Below are 16,532 nucleotides of genomic sequence, written 5' to 3' on the forward strand. Positions count from 1 at the left end.
TCCTCTCCCTCTGCTGCTTCTCCTGTTTGTGTTTTCTCTGTTCATCTCTCTCAAATAAATAAATAAAATCTTTATTAAAAAAAAAAAAAGAAAGAACTTTTGGGTATGTAACTGAGTTAAATTGATCAGAACCAGTCCTCTCAACACCAAAGATTCAGAGGCGGCTTACTGCCTACCCCGTATCAGTTCTTCCTTTCTACCTTAGCAATAGAACTCCCACTGGGAGGAAGGGAGTGGGCTGCAATGTTCCGGACTAAAAGGCTATAGTTCTCAGCCCCTCTGCAGTTAAGTTTGGCCAAATTACTAAATTCTAGCCAATCAGATGTGAGTAGAACTGGCTTAAAGGGAGCTGACTGGGCTGGGAGTGCCCCCTTGGCTCCATCTTACTGAGTCTGGGCCTTGGCCTAGACTGAATGCGATGGCTGGAGCTCCTGCAGCCCATCTTTGGAGCATGAGGTGACACCGAAGATGGAAGTCATACACCAGGGAGGGTAGAGCAGAAAAAGAGAACTCCTAGGACCCTGAGGACTCTATGGAGCCACCATATTAGCCCACCTACCTTCTGACTTGCTGAATGTAAAGAGTTAATCCTGTGTGTTTGAGCTACTATCTTGAGGTCTCCATGTTAGCAGCTGTACACAATTCATTCCTGATACAGAGGTCCCTGACAAGAATGGGAGGTTGGAAGTAGTAGGTGGGGAAATGCCTAATTTTGCAGTAAGAATGAATTTGGGGGCATCAGGATGCCAGGTTAGAGTGGCGATCACATGGTCTCTGCTCACCCACACTCCCTCCTGCCTGTCACGGTCACGTCCTGTCAGGTGACAAATAAAGGTGGACTCTGCTTTGGGCGCAGTCCCCTCTTTGAGTAAGAGCACACCCGCCATGCCCAGATTTCAGTCCTCTTCACACTTTGGGGTCCTGTTTAGCACACCAAGCCATCCGTTTGTTCCCCCGGAATTAGTCTAGGGAGCAAGCTCTTCTTCGGCCAAATGGAATGTTAAAGCCGCAGAGGCTGAGGGACACGCAGCCTTCTGTGACAGTGATGTGCCAGGCATGGGGCTCAGTGTTCTGCGTGCACGATCTCATTTTAGCCTTGGAACAGCAGCCCTATTTTCAGGTGAGGAAACTGTGGCTCACCAAGTTCAGCTACTTGTCCCCGATCACACCTGGAATGTGGCTCCAAACATGGGCTTGCCTGAATCCATGGCCTGGGCTTTGACACAGCTCCAGCAGTGAGGGCAACCCTCCGAGCAGTCGTAACTCCACCACCTGGGGCATGATGCGCTGCCTAGAGTGATAAAGCCTGTCTCCCTCTTCCAGAACTTGAGCTCTAAGTTAAACGCCCAAGCCATCTGCTTCCTCTTTGTGTGGGGCAAGAGGCTAAGCCTCAACTTCCCTTTCCTCCTGCCCAGTGTCGTAACAGACAACAGCTCCATTGGTGGAAAAATGGCCTTCCTGTTGGCCGTGGGCTCAATGCTTTGGGTGCAGCAGCTCTGTTCCCTGCATGTGCGCTTCACAGACAATATTGAGAGCGGTGGTTACAGAGGGAGCTCCTAGGGTAAGGATGGGATCTCTTGGCTTTTGCCCATTGACCAACTGAGTGACCTGGGGGTGTCATGGAAGCCCTTGGAATCACAGTTCCCCATCCGTGAAATGAGGACACTGTTCTGTTCTCCTCAGTTAGATAATAGGTTAGAAGGGGTTTTGGAACTTGAGAAGAGCTTTTCTTTCTTTTTTCTTTTTTTTTTTTTTAAGATTTTATTATTATTTTTTAAAGATTTGTTTATTTATTTGACAGAGAGAGAGATCACAAGTAGGCAGAGAGAGGGAGGGTGAAGCAGGCTACCCGCTGAGCAGAGAGCCCGATGCGGGGCTCGATCCCAGGACCCTGTGATCATGACCTGAGCTGAAGGCAGACCTGACTTGAGCCACCCAGGCGCCCCAAGATTTTATTTTTTTTAAGTAATCAGAGGGCTTAAACTCACAACTTCAAGATCAAGAGTCTCATGCTCTACCAACTGAGCCAGCCAGGCACCCTGAGAGCTTTTTGAATAATAATAAGTTCACATTTATTGCCTTCTCACTACATGCCAGGAGGTGTGCTCAGCACTTTACAGGTATTATCTTATTTAGTTCTCATAAACCCTATGGGTAGGCATTCTTATCCCCATTTTATAGCTGAAGAAAACTGAGGCCTAGAGTGTAAGGTGACTTGCTTAAGGTCAGACACTTGGATTCTACCCCAGAAGGTCTAACTACAGGACCCATCCTACAAATGTGAGTGGTCCTTATTAGCCATAAATTGTATGGATTATCATAGAGAAGGCTAATTCCTTTAGGTAGAAGATGATGCTGGAATTCAAAGACAGTGAAGTCGGTCCTTCACCAGAAAGGTGAACCCTAGCTGTGCAGAGTGGGAGAAAGTATGCTCAAGCCATGTGGGTGCCTCGTGCCCCTTCTCCTGACACCAGCTTCTGGAGGAGGCTCTGCGTGGAGTGTGCTTCCAGGTGGAGGGCAAGCCCACTCCCAGACAGGTGGTTCATCGAGATGCTGTACCTGATTGTGATTTAGCAGATTCAGTTTGGAGGCAGGTGTCTGTGCCCAAGAAAAGGATGGGAAGTCTGCCACTAGCCAGGGCCTCTTAATCTCCCATCTGATTTGCAAACGCCCAGCCTGCTCCCCCGACACTGCTACCTCCCTCCAGGGTTTCAGCTTTAACTGGCTGTTTGCAGAGCTCCCTCTGCTGGCAGAGGTGCACCACCACACTCTTCGCAAGGCAACGGTTTTGGAGATGTACAAATTTTGACATACACACTTTCATGTTGAATCCTCAGAATAGCCCAGTGGGTTCAGTATTATTATTTTTAAAGATTTTATTTATTTGTTTTACAGAGATCACAAATAGGAAGAGAGGCAGTCAGAGACAGAGAGAGGGGGAAGCAGGCTCTCTGCTAAGCAGAGAGTCTGATGTGGGGCTCGATCCCAGGACCCTGGAATCATGACCTGAGCCGAAGGCAGAGGCTTTAATCCACTGAGCCACCCAGGTGCCCCTGGGTTCAGTATTATTATCACCACTTTCCAGGACGTGAAACAGACATCCCTGCCCAGTGTCATTCAGTAAAGTCCAGACTCTTACCAACACTTTCTAGGTCTTCTCTCAGTGACTGTTCCCATATCTAGACCTCTGAGCACCAGGTTGCTTACAACAGTTTCCAAACTCGGCTTCCTCTTCCTCCTCAGGCCACCAGTTCCCTTCTCTCAGCCTTACCACCCAGACCGCAGTCTGTGTCCTGGGAGCGGGCTCTGCCAGCAGGTGGTGTGTTGACCCTCGTGGCTAGAGGTACAGGGCCTAGAGTCAGCACTGAGTTACCTTCTCTGCAGTAACACCTTCTCACGCTAACAGTCTCTGTCCTCTCTCTGCTCTGCATGCTGGGAGCACTTTCTATTTTTAGTAAATCAACGAAGAGTAACCTGTATACAGAAAGCACACAAATTATAAGCACACAGCTAAAGAATTATCCCGCAGTGAAGATTCTGTGTAAAATCCCTTCTGCTAAAAAATTAGGATATTACCACACACCTGGTTCCCACTGTCAGTTACTACCAGCATGGGGAATGCTATCCTGACTTCTAATACTTCTGGACTTGGCAAAGTGAAGAGTTGGCTCAGATATTCCAATGAAAAATTGGCTTACAGATATGTTTCATTTTACACATAAGTAAACTTGTTTTTAAAAGAGAAGACCTAGGGCACCTCTGGGTGGCTCAATTGGTTAAGTGTCCAACTTTTGATTTTGGCCCAGGTTGTGATCTCAGGGTTGTGAGATCAAGCCCCGTGTCAGGCTCTGCACTGGGCATGGAGGCTGCTTAAGAGTCTCTCTCTCCCTTTCCCTCTGCCCCTTCTCCTTGGTCTAAAAAATAAATAAATAACTAAAAAATAAAAGAAGACCCAACCGAAGGTTGCCAACTCCTTATTTTGGCAAATAATAATGTTTTCGGGGCGGGGGGACCTTCCATTTAGTCTCACTATTGCTTTGTAAGAGAGGAGGCATCTGAGTATCAACATCACTAGTTTGTACTTCTTTTACTACAGACCACTACAGTACTGACCTTGACTGGCGTGTGACCTGTGATCTGGATGACCCCCGGTGACTGCTTCCAGCACCAACACTACTGTTGCATGAATTTCATCCCAGCCTTCTCTTTATTCCCCATCTATAGCTTCTTGGTTCTTGGACCAAAATTTATTTTTTGATACTTCTTAACTCCCTCAGAAATGTATGTTTTGAGCTTTGTGTGTCTATCTGTGGAGGCAAACACCATCTCAGTTTGGCTAAGTTATTGGTATTTACATTTATCCTTGAATTTTTATAATTTGTGCCCCTATTTTAGTCCCTCTTCTTTCCACCACAACACACATATACTCATTCATTCATTCATTCATTCAACAGTTAATTTGTTGAGTGCCTACACTCTTTGCCAGGCACTCCTCCAGATCTTGGGAATGGAAGTGACAAAGGCAAAATTCTTGTCTTCATGAAATTTATATGGCGGATCTATGTTTTTCCCAAGCTCCCCAGAGCTCAGTAGCAACAGTTTATGAGAATCATCTTTGCAAAAGGATATTTAAGAACAAAGGGTGTCTTTAGTCTGTTCAGGGTGCTATACCAACATAACATAGGCTTAGTAGTTTGTAAACAACAGAAATTTATTTCTCACAGTTCTGGAGGCTGGAAGTCCAAGACCAGGGTGCCAGCATGCTTTGGGTGAGGACCCATTTTTTTAGTCATAGCCAGCTCCTTCTTGCTAGGTCTTCACATGATGGAAGGGACTAGGGATCTTTCTTGAATCTTTTTGTAAGATACCAATTCCATTCATGACGGTTTCACTCTAATGACTTAAATCAAAGGCCCCACCTCCTAACACCATTGTCTTTGGGAGTTAGGATTTCAACATAGGGACTTTGCAGGGATATAACATTCAGACAACAGGAATGTGTGGGTGGCTCAGTCAGTTAAGCATCTGCCTTTGGCTCAGGTCATGATCCCAGCGTCCTGAGATCAAGTCCTGCATTTGGCTCTTTGTTCCGTGGGGAGCCTGCCTCTCCCTCTGCCTGTTACTCCCCCTACTTGTACTCTCTCTGGAAATAAATAAATAAAATATTAAAAAACACATTCAGACCATAGCAAGAGGAAAAATTCACACTGTATCAAGTGAAAAAAGCGGTATACAGAAATTTTATCCACTTCCGGTTCATTTGGAAGTCTGACTTATTGAAATATCTTGTTCAGTGGCAGCTAAAAAATGTTTGTAAAATGAATGCATTAAAGCCTAATCAGCCAAGACTCACCAGGGGGACTGGCTGGCTCATTCGGTATAGCATATGACTCTTAATCTCAGGGTTGTGAGTTCAAGCCGCATGTTGGGTGGGTGGGGAGCCTACTTAAAAACAAAGCAAAACAACTCACCAGGATCCAGCCATAGTTTGATGAAATCAGGTTTGTTGATTTGAAGTGGGAAAGGGAATTCCAGAGGAATCTTGGAATACTGCACCCCAAGACAGGGGAGGAAAGCATCTTTTTAAGGCTTGGGCTCCATTTAAACGACTTTGGGGAGGGTGGAAGTGGAAATTAATTCAGGATTGATTGCTGATTGTGATGTGGGATTAGAAGACATTAGTGAGAGGAAGTGGCGTGGGGGCGGTTTAGCAATTGGGTACCCCCCGGTACTAAATGAAAGTAACTAAGCAGGTTTAGAGCATCACTGACAGCTTTTTTCTCGTTTCAGAGCAAACTGATTTTCTACTCTTTCAAGTTTGCCCAGGTTTTGACTCTTTCAAATAAACTTGCTTCCAAGCTTTACTTTCGAAATTAGATCTTTAAAAAAATTACAAATATACTTTTTTTTTAAAGATTTTATTTACTTGTCAGAGAGAGCGCGCGCGAGCGCACAAGCAGGCAGAGGCGGAGAGAGAAGCAGGAAGAAGCCCCATGCGGGTCTCGATTCCAGGACCCTGGGATCATTACCTGAGCGGAAGGCAGCGGTTTAAGCGACTGAGCCACCCAGGTATCCCACGTTTGGTTGTTTTTTAATCTGCAAAATAATTCTAGTTTTATAAGGCCCACTCCTGTAGCCAAGAACCGATGCCCTGGAAGATAAGCCCGAGGGACTCCTCAGCAACCAGCCTCATCTGCGCGGCTCCGGGACCCTGAGCACCGAGGAAATGTAAAACCGGATGTTGACTATTTTGCCATAGAAACTGACGCGAATCCGGAAGTTACGTCAGAGAAAGCGGAAGTGAAACAGTCTACTTATCCACGTGGGTTCTGCGCGTGTTTCCCGGTCCCTGGTAGCCGGAGTTTTAAGCTCTGTCCCAGGCATAGTCGACATGGGTCGCTCGGGGAAGTTGCCCTCCGGTGTCTCGGCCAAGTTGAAACGCTGGAAGAAAGGCCATAGTAGCGACAGCAACCCTGCCATCTGCCGCCACCGCCAAGCCGCCCGCAGCCGCTTCTTCAGCCGGCCCTCAGGTAGCGGGGTCGAGACTCCAACGCGCTGGCGGCGGGGTTCTGGCGGATCTGGGTCTGATGGTCTGGGCCTCTCTGGAGGCCCTGGGGCCCAGGCGCTGAACGTTTCTTCTCCTAGAACGTCGCACGTGGAGCCTGCTGTAAAGACCCACCCTCCGCATTTGACAGATGGGGAAATGGAGTCCGCAGTAGGGAAATGACTAGCCCTGGGTACCACGGGTGTCAGAGTTGGGACTTACCTATAATTAACTTTGGGGGAGTCTTACCAAAGTGTTTTCACCTGCATTTATGTCTCAAGCCCCTGCATGCAGCCCCCGCGCCGTCTCCCACCGGCACTCAATCCGTCGGGACACAGAAGCAGAAACTTTAACCCGACGGGTTTGCTAAGTTCTAGGGGTATGGTGGGCCGATGAGGCAGGCCATGTTCAGAATTCAGCCTCTCGAGCTGGGGCCTGGACTCTGCTAGTTTTTGTCGTCTGGGTGGATCTCGGCCAAAAGGAGGTTCAGGTAGAAGTGAGGGCCTCACCTGTGCCTCCGGTTTTCAGGAAAAAGCGACCTGACTGTTGATGCGGTGAAGTTGCATAATGAGCTGCAGTCCGGGTCCCTGCGTGTGGGCAAAAGCGAAGCCCCTGAGACGGCCATGGAAGAGGAGGGGGGGCCCGCTCTCACGGAGAAGTCCTCGGGCACCTTCCTGAGCGGCCTCTCGGACTGCACAAATGTCACCTTCAGCAAAGTGCAGCGCTTCTGGGAGTCCAACTCAGCTGCGCACAAGGAGGTAAGGGGGAGGGTAAGGAGGACTTGGGGTGGCGAGGAGGAGCCAGACTTTGGCTTCTTTTTATTTTCTCCCAGTGCTGGCTCACTGTGGCGGGAGACAGCTGGTATTTTTGGATGATGTGTCATCTCTCCTACCTTTTGTGTTCCCTACTCACTAGCTCTCCTAGGGCGGGTTCCACTTTCTGCTTTTTTCTAACAGCATCTCCCCTACTCAAGTGTAAAGTCCCTCGGGTTAGAAATATTTTCCAAATACTTACCTCTCGTAAGGCAGGACTTTTTACATAGAATATTTTCAAGACACGTTTGTTGAGTAAATTAATGCTGAGTAACAATAGATAGAAAATGTTTTATCTAACAAGAACCAGATTGTATTTGTATTTTTTTAGTTAATACTTTTAAATTATACATATTTATATTCATTGTTTAAATGAAAAATGTCAAAATTATGAATGGTACCAAAGTGATGGGAGTAGAATAAAACGTCAAAGTTGTTCTCCCAACTTAACTTCTTCATGGCAGTTACTGTTGATGGCTTATCATGTATCTCCCTAGCCCAGCACTGTCCAACATGTGGTGTGAGCCACACAGGTAATTGTAAAATTTTAGTAGCCATATTTTAAAAAAGTAAAAAGTAAATGAAATTGATCTTTTTTTTTAAAAGATTTTATTTATTTATTTATTTGACAGGGAGAGAGAGAGAGAGAGAGAGAGCGCACAAGTAGGCAGAGAAGCAGGCAGAGGGGGGGAAGCAGGCTCCCTGCTGAGCAGAGAGCCTGATTTGGGGCTCAGTCCCAGGACCCTGAGACCATGACCTGAGCTGAAGGCAGAGGCTTAACCCACCGAGCCACTCAGGCGCCCCCTGAAATTAATCTTAATAATAAGCTTACTATCGTTAATTATTGTCATTTCAACCTATAATCGATATAAAATGAGATGATTTGTATTATTTTTATCATATTAAGTCTTCAGAATCTGGAGTGTATGTTAGCTTTACATGTCTATTTGGATGCTAACTCTTCTTTGAAAGGACTTGATTTGGTCATAAAATTTACAATGGCAAAAGGTTCATATTTCCAAGTTGTTCTAAATCTGTTTTCTTAAAACTTACAGTCATATATCTAAGCTGTTTTAAATCTGTTTTCAGGGCGCCTGGGTGGTTCAGTCAGTTAAGCCTCCAACTCTTGATTTCAGCTCAGGTCATGATTTCAGGGTCATGGGATCGAGCCACGAGTTGGACTCTGCTTGGGAGTCTGCTTGGGATTCTCTCTCTCACCCTTTTCCCTCTGTCCCTCCCCACACTTGCACACAAGCGAGTGCTCTCTCTCAAATAAATAAATCTTAAAAATATATATATTTGTTTTCCCATAACTAGATTTTTAAAGAAGTATTTATTTGAGAGAGAGCATGTGTGCTTGTGTGCACAAGAAGGGCAGGAGGGGCAGAGGGAGAAAGAGAAGCAGGCTCCCCAGGCAGGGCTTGATCCCAGGACCCCGGGATCATGACCTATGCAGAAGGCAGACGTTTAACCAACTGAGCCACCCAGGTGCCCCTCAAGTGTTCATTTTTAAATTTACGAATTCAAGATTCAGTTCTTCAGTCATACTAGCCATGTTCCATGTGCTCAGTAGCCTCTTGTGAACATTATTGTTTTAGACTTTCTTGTGTATTTTTTTATTTACGTTTATAGATTATATTTTATTTGCAGTGTTCTGCAATTTTGCGCCACTGAACAGTAGTTCTAAATTAATATAATATTGTTTCCCATTATTTTCAATAGTCCTGTAGTATTTGAATCCATCATTACTTATTATGTAGTAATAATACTTTATTGGGGCACCTGGGTGGCTCGGTTAAAGTGTTGGTTAAGTGTCTGCCTTTGACCCAGGTCATGATTCCAGGGTCCTGGGATCAAGCCCTACATCCAGCTCCCTGCTCAGTGGAAACCCTCCTTTTCTCCCTCTGCCTGCTGCTCTGCCTGCTTGTGCTCTCTATCTCTATCTCTATCTCTATCTTTCAAATAAATAAGTAAAATCTTGAAAAATAATAATAGTAATACTTCATTAATCCTCTGTTGATGGCTGCTGGGTTGTTTCAGTTTGTTGCTGCAGTGAACACACCTGTACCTAAATGTTTGCAGTTTCGTGCGGGTATTCCTGTAAGAGATGGGTCTTAGAGGTGGAGTCTCGGCAAACGTGTCTGCCTACTCGCTGGGTCTTATGGTGTGTACGCCTGGCTCTGAGTGCAGTTCATCTTATCTATCTCTAGGCCTTGTCAGGAGAATAATTTGTGAAGGAGTAAGGAAAAGAAGCAGCCCAGGGACGGGATTCAGCATAAAATAAATGTCCTAGGTGCCTTCTCCTTTACGTGCAGATCTGTGCTGTTCTGGCTGCTGTCACTGACGTGATTCGCTCCCAGGGCGGGAAGGAGACAGAGACTGAGTACTTCGCTGCACTGGTGAGTAGGTGTGACTTGAGAGTGGGTGTCCAGAACAGCAGGTTATTCCCATTGGAGAGGGAAGGTGGGTGCCCCTGGCATGAGGAGATAGAGCAGGACATTCCTGGGTAGGGGAGAGTGCTTCAGGGGCGCCTGGCTGGCCCAGTCGGAAGAGCATATGACTCTTGATATCTTGGGGCTGTGAGTTCAAGCCCCATGTTGGGTGTAAAGATTACTAAAAAAGAAAAAAAAAGAGTGCTTTAGTCATTCTCCGGTGGTAGCTTCGTAAGGCTGGTGGTATTTTGCTACACTATCCTTACAGAACAAAAACCTACCATTCTGGCTGTTGCTGTTGTGTTTTCTTCCCTGATCCATGAAGCTGAGTTAGGCCCAGGGAATCCTCTAGAAAAATGGTTGGCAAAGTGTGGCCAGGGGTGGGGCAGGTGGGAGGCTGGTCCTGAGACCCTTTTCTGGGGTTCGTGGGCTATCAAAATTATTTTTATAATAATACCACAACATCATTTGCCCTTTCACTCTCATTCGCTCATGAGTGTACTATGGAGTTTTCCAGAAGTTATCTCATGTCTGCTGACGTTATTTCAACAGCTAATTGTACTTGTGTATGCTTGTATTTTATTTTATTTTAATTTTTTTTTTTAAGATTTTATTTGTTTGACAGAGGATAGGCAGAGCAGCAGGCAGAGAGAGGGGGAAGCAGGCTCCCCGCTGAGCAGAGAGCCTGATGCGGGGCTCGATCCCAGGACCCTGAGATCATGACCTGGGCTGAAGGCAGAGGCTTAACCCACTGAGCCACCCAGGCGCCCCGTGTATGCTTGTATTTTAAAAATTTCTCAGTTTTAATTTTTAATGTGGTAAGTATCAGTAGATATCACCTATGTAAACAAAACTTCTCTCGGGGACTCTGCAAGAAATTCTACGGTGTAAAAGTTTGAGAACCACTACTCTGGAACAGGGTTTGGCAGACTACGGCCCTTGGGAATAATCTGATCCAAGACCTGTTTTTGTACAGCCTGAGAGCTAAGAATGGTTTTTATATTTTTAAAGGATTGTTCAAAACATACTCAAAAGAATATGCAACCGAGACCATCTATGGCCTGCAAACCCGAAAATATTTATGATCTGGCCCTTTATGGAAGAAGCCTTCTGCATAATGAATAAGTTAGCCAGTAATACATAGTTTTTATTATGGGCTGGACAGTGTTGGGATTGACACATACAAATTTGGTGAAATGTTAGAACAACTTATCTTTGTTTTACTAGTGAGGAAGCTGAATCACAGAAGGTTCATTGCTAGCCCAGAGTCACACAGTGGCAGAGCCAGGATTTGAACCTCTGACATCAGTGTTCTTGTTCTTCACCATCCTGCTGGGCACAGGGTGCCCCTAGCACCCCACCTGCCTAGCTTACACAACTTCCCACTCACCCCCTGTGGTCTGGCCCTCAGATGACAACAGTGGAGGCAGTGGAGTCCCCCGAGTCTCTGGCTGCTGTCGCTTACCTGCTGAACCTTGTCCTGAAGCGGTGAGTCCTATCCCTGGTCTGAGCCCAGAGTCTCTTGGGGCAAAGGGAACTGTATCAGCTGGCCTGATATCATCATGGCCTTATCAGCGTGAGGCTTCCGGGGCAGCTTGGGGTGTTGTACAGGGTGTGAGCCCTGGTCTTGCAGGTGGGGGAGGTAGGGGGAGGACTGAGGAGAGCAGTGGGGGCCCATCTCGTGGGAATGGAATGGGTAGTGGAGAAGGGAAGAGGCGAGGAGCTCAGGTGCCACAGAAAGCACACGGAGGTGGTGTCTGGAAGGGTGGGCTCCTGTCCTGACTCCCGCCCGCTTGCTGAGTGACTGGGCTAGTGCTGCCTCCCTCTGTCTAGCTCCCGCCTTCAGACCAGGGCTAAGCTTGCTCCTGCTGCTGTAGGACGCCCCTCGGGGTTCCGCCGTCTCTCTTCTTCCCCCACAGTGTGCCCAGTCCTGTACTCGTTAAGAAGTTTTCCGACACCTCCAAGGCCTTCATGGACATCATGGCAGCCCAGACCAACAGTGGCTCCACCTCTGCCCTCCGATGGGTTAGTGTCTGGGGTCTGGTTCCCCTCTGCCATCTTCCAGAGCCCCGCAGATCTGGCTGGAGCTCGGATACTCCCCAGGAGGGGTACAGGCACCACGTGGGCTTCCGACGGATTCTTGTGTGATTTTCTGGAGTTGGTGAGAACCTGGGCTCTTCTCCCAGCTGGCTGGAGCAGGTGAAACTGAGAGACTCCGAATCTCTCTTGAAGGTCCTCTCCTGCCTGGCCACCCTTCTGCGGAAGCAGGACCTGGAGGCCTGGAGCTACCCTGTGACCCTGCAAGTGTACCAGGGGCTGCTGAGCTTCACGGTGCACCCAAAGCCAAAGGTGAGGCTGCTGGGCCCCCAGAATATGGGGGCAGGGGGCAGCCATTCTAGTAAGTGGGCTCATCTGTCTGAGTAGGGGGAGTAGGGGAGGCTGCCCCGAGGGCTGGGCTCTTGCCCTGAGGCTTTACTTTTTGTGTCTGACGCCATCTTTGTTTAGTCCTAGAAGGTGAGAGGCAGCTCCTCATCCTACAGAAGGGGTATTCACTGTCAGGCCGTCCTGAGTCCCTGCTGCCTCACTGGTTAGTGACAGGTTTAGCTACAGTGGCAGGAAGGGGCAGTGTGGGGCTTTGGAGTCTCACACTCCTCACTTGGCTGCTGGGTTCACCACTCGTGTGTGACCTTGGGCGAGTTACTTAAGCTCTCTGAGCCTCAGCTTCCTAGCGGGAATGTAGGGCCGGTAATACCGAGCTCTCTGCAAGGGTATGGGGCGACTCCAGTGTCTCTCACAGTTCCTGGCTCAGAGCAGGCCCTCGGCAGTGGTAGCCAGCCACCGCATTTCCTTCTGAAATTGAGGGCAGGGCGCTTGTTCTAGCACAGCAGCAGCGGTCCACAGTCATTCGGGGGCTCTGCACGCTTCCCCAGGTCGGGTCACGCCTCCTTCCCTGTGTATTCCCGAGGCTGCTCTGCGCTTTCTTCAGGTCTCTGCTGCAGTGTCACTTCACTGGAGTGACACTTGCCTGACCACTATGTAAAAATAACAACCCTTGCCGTATAGTCTGCAAAGTACTTTCACCTCCTGGTGTATGCGTGTGTGTGTTCTACCTGCCAAAGAGAGAGTGAGTTTTTGGCCAGACTGCCAGACCGTCAGTCCTGAGAACAGTGCCAGGCTTGGTCACACTTGGTATTGTGGGGTGACTGATGGAACCCCTGGAGTAATGAGGACGCTGCAACTCAGAGATGAAGTGGTTAGCTCGTTCAAGGCCGTTTGGGGAACTGGTGGGAGAGCAGGGATCGGAGCCGAGCTTCGTCTCACTGCCCCGCTCAGGAGTCTGCACACAGGCGGGGCTGGGTAAAGCGTTGGTCGTGGAAGAGGCATGCCATCCGCGCTGCTGGGTGTATGCTAACCTGGGCCTGGCCCCCCTCTCCCTGGCTCGCAGATCCGGAAGGCTGCCCAGCACGGCGTGTGCTCTGTCCTCAAGGGCAGTGAGTTCATGTTCGGTGAAAAAGCCCCTGCCCATCATCCTGCTGCCGTTTCCACAGCCAAATTCTGCATCCAGGAGATTGAGAAGTCTGGAGGTGGGGAACCGGGTCTCCGGCAGGGCGGGTGGGGGCCGAGGCCAGCCTGGGAGGAGTGGGCTGAGGCCACCCTGAGAGGGTGGGCTGGAGGCTCAGCTCCCTCACCTGCCAGGCTCTAAGGAGGCCACCACCACACTACACATGCTGACGCTGCTGAAGGACGCGCTGCCCTGCTTCCCAGAAGGCCTGGTCAAGAGCTGCAGTGAGACCCTTCTCAGGGTCATGACACTGAGCCATGTGGTGAGCTCAGCCGGGGAGCCAGAGGAGTGTGCTGGGGCAGGGGGCTAAACTTCAGACCCTAGGCCCATGATGCTAATGCCTGAGAACTTGCTGGTCCGGCCAGAAGCAGGAGCTGGGGCCTCCCCACCCCAACCCTGCTCTTGTCCATGACCAAGGACACCAGCCATTCTTGGTGTCGGACAGACCAGGCTATCTTCAGGGTCCCGGTCCCTTTGGGAGCTGGTCTCAGGGATCGGGTCAGGGGAAGGGAGCTGAGGCGCGACTGGTAAGGCAGCAGCCCTCTCCCTGCTTGAGCTGTTTCAGCCACAGTCATGGATCTGTTTTCTTTTCTTTTCTTTTTTTTCTTTTTGCTTATTTACTCACAAATTTGTACAGTAGCTTTAATTCATAAAATGATCGGGGCGCCTGGGTGGCTCAGTGGGTTAAAGCCTCTGCCTTCGGCTCAGGTCATGATCCCAGGGTCCTGGGATCGAGCCCCGCATCGGGCTCTCTGCTCAGCGGGAAGCCTGCTTCTCCCTCTCTCTCTCTCTGCCTGCCTCTCTGCCTACTTGTGATCTCTGTCTGTCAAATAAATAAATAAAATCTTTAAAAAAAAAATTCATAAAATGATCTACATTTTTGTCATGCTAGCACAATTCTGTTAATTTTTTTTTTTTTTTAAGATTTTATTTATTTATTTGACAGGCAGAGATCACAAGTAGGCAGAGAGGCAGGCAGAGAGAGAGAGGAGAAAGCAGACTCCCTGCCGAGCAGAGAGCCCGATGCGGGGCTCGATCCCAGGACCCTGGGATCATGACCCGAGAGCCAAAGGCAGAGGCTTAACCCACTGAGCCACCCAGGCGCCCCTTCTGTTAATTTTTGTATAGCCTCTTGTAGGAGGATACATTCTTCCTAAAGCATCTATTATGTAAATAACACAATCATTGTTTAGAAGGAAGAACCCATTCAGAACAACTTGCTGTATGTCCTTTCAGATATTTTTTTTGGATAAACAAACATAGATAAAAACCTGTGAAAATACAGCCATAATCATAGCCTGCCCACCACATATAGGCTGCTTCTATAACTCATTCTGTTAGAAACTATTTGGTCATGTTCCTCTATTATCTTTGTTTAAATCTCTTAAAAATTTCTCAGTAGCTGCCAAGCCTTCGTAAAGTGACAGTCCTCTGAGTGTCTAGGTGTGGGGGGCATGCTTGAGGTCAGGGGCGTGGGTCTCTCCCAGCCCACTGGCTGGAGTTGGAGGTTGAGGAACCCAGGGCAGCCATGGGCTTTGCAGTCCCCCACTGAGTGTATGTGTCCTCTCCAGCTGGTGACAGCTTGTGCCATGCAGGCCTTCCACAGCCTCTTCCTTGCCAAGCCCAGCCTGGGCACCCTGTCAGCAGAGCTCAACGCCCAGATCATCACGGTGAGGCCTGATACGGAGGGTGTGATGGTAAAGGGGCGAGGGGGGGGCCTGTTACTTGTCTACAGAGTGAGCTTGAGTGGGCTGACTGGACTAGCCCAGTGGAGGAGGCCAGTATTCAAGCAGAGAGGAAGCAGGCAGCTAGGAGACTGGCCACTGAAGCCACATCAATGTCCACAGGACATGGGGACTCCGACTCTTACTTAACTTAATAAACAATTTCAGCATGGTCTCATGCTGTAACCCATATCTTGAGCAGAGGCTCTCAAATTTAGGGATCCCTGGATGGATTTGGGGAAGGGAGCATAAACATCCCCTTCTTGTTTGCAAAGTGTGTATATGTGTGCCTGTGTACATTTCTCCTGAGAGAGGCTCTGTGGCTTTTGTGAGATCCAAAGGGTTGTGTGACCCAGGTTTTACTCAGCTGATTCTAGAGACACTGACCCAATAAGAGCAGAACTGGGAGGGTTTCATCGAATAGGGAAAGACAGGACCTGGAAAGACCAAGGGGCTTGGGAGCTCTGGGGCCACCTGTGCAGGCCTGTCATTAGGACATGTTGGGAAGGGGTCATTGTCATTAGGCCACAGCAGACACACTCACTCAGTCCCCTGCTTATTCCCTGTCCCACCTCTAGGCCTTATATGATTATGTTCCCAGCGAGAATGACTTACAACCCCTGCTGGCCTGGCTTAAGGTCATGGAGAAAGCTCACATCCACCTGGTCAGGTAGGTGTGGTGGAGGGGTGTCCCAAGGCCTCCAGCCAGGCTACCTGCTCTGCAGTGTAGATGGGAGGGACGGAAGCCGGAAGCTGGAGAGGGAGGGCAGTGTTTCCTTGTCAAGTGTGCTGTAGACCAGCTCTGGGTCTGAGGTGCAGGGCAGGATGGTGTGGCCTGTGGGGCTGGTGCTGTCCTGCCAGAGCAGTTACCAGTGAGCTCTAAGGAGCAGCAGGGTGGGCTAAGCATACCGCCCCAGAGGTGGAGCCTCAGTTCCATCAGTTTTGTCATCCCCTGACTGAATCCTCTGTGGTTGGTTTCCTTTTCAGACGACCTCGTGCATTTTCTGTGGCTTCACCCTCCCCCCACCTGGGTTAACAGGCCCCTCCTCTGGGGTTTGTGGTTCTGTACACCCAGTGTCTGCTCTGTGTCTGTCAGAACACGCATGTGTGAGCTTGACCACTTCACAGTAGCCACCTGATAATTTTGCTTTTCCAGAATAAGGCTGAGAAGAATAAGTGTATCAGTTGGCAACTTGGGTTTCGCCTGGAGTGAGGATCTTTGAGGACCCTGGGGCCCCACCATGCTGTGTCTTCCCTTCCCTGTGCTGAAGGGCTCCCATCGGCCAGCTCTCTCAGGCCCCGTGCTGAGTGCTTTCCCTCATTGTCCACCTCACTCATCACAGCCATCCGGGAGGAACGTGCTAGCCTTTCCTTTTTTTTTTTTTTTTTTTTTTTTTTTAAGATTTTATTTATTTATTTATTTGACAGAGAGAGATCACAAGTAGGCAGAGAGGCAGT

The 16,532-nt window shown here is 48.8% G+C and overlaps 1 protein-coding gene across 1 annotated transcript in view; it reads left to right on the forward strand.

Annotated features, from left to right (window-relative positions):
* The first annotated feature begins 6,300 nt into the window (after positions 1-6,300).
* RRP12 (ribosomal RNA processing 12 homolog) overlaps positions 6,301-16,532 on the forward strand; it is a 29,362-nt gene continuing 19,130 nt past the window's right edge. The window contains exons 1-10 of the mRNA XM_032883174.1: positions 6,301-6,530; positions 7,073-7,302; positions 9,672-9,755; positions 11,200-11,276; positions 11,708-11,813; positions 12,021-12,137; positions 13,234-13,372; positions 13,485-13,612; positions 14,922-15,020; positions 15,653-15,744. Of these exons, the coding sequence (XP_032739065.1) occupies positions 6,392-6,530; positions 7,073-7,302; positions 9,672-9,755; positions 11,200-11,276; positions 11,708-11,813; positions 12,021-12,137; positions 13,234-13,372; positions 13,485-13,612; positions 14,922-15,020; positions 15,653-15,744 (1,211 nt within the window). The 5' untranslated portion in view covers positions 6,301-6,391. The remainder of the gene's footprint in view (positions 6,531-7,072; positions 7,303-9,671; positions 9,756-11,199; positions 11,277-11,707; positions 11,814-12,020; positions 12,138-13,233; positions 13,373-13,484; positions 13,613-14,921; positions 15,021-15,652; positions 15,745-16,532) is intronic.

Source organism: Lontra canadensis, unplaced genomic scaffold (assembly GCF_010015895.1).
Source record: "Lontra canadensis isolate GAN:19392208 unplaced genomic scaffold, GSC_riverotter_1.0 scaffold3, whole genome shotgun sequence".
NCBI classification, from domain to species: domain Eukaryota; kingdom Metazoa; phylum Chordata; class Mammalia; order Carnivora; family Mustelidae; genus Lontra; species Lontra canadensis.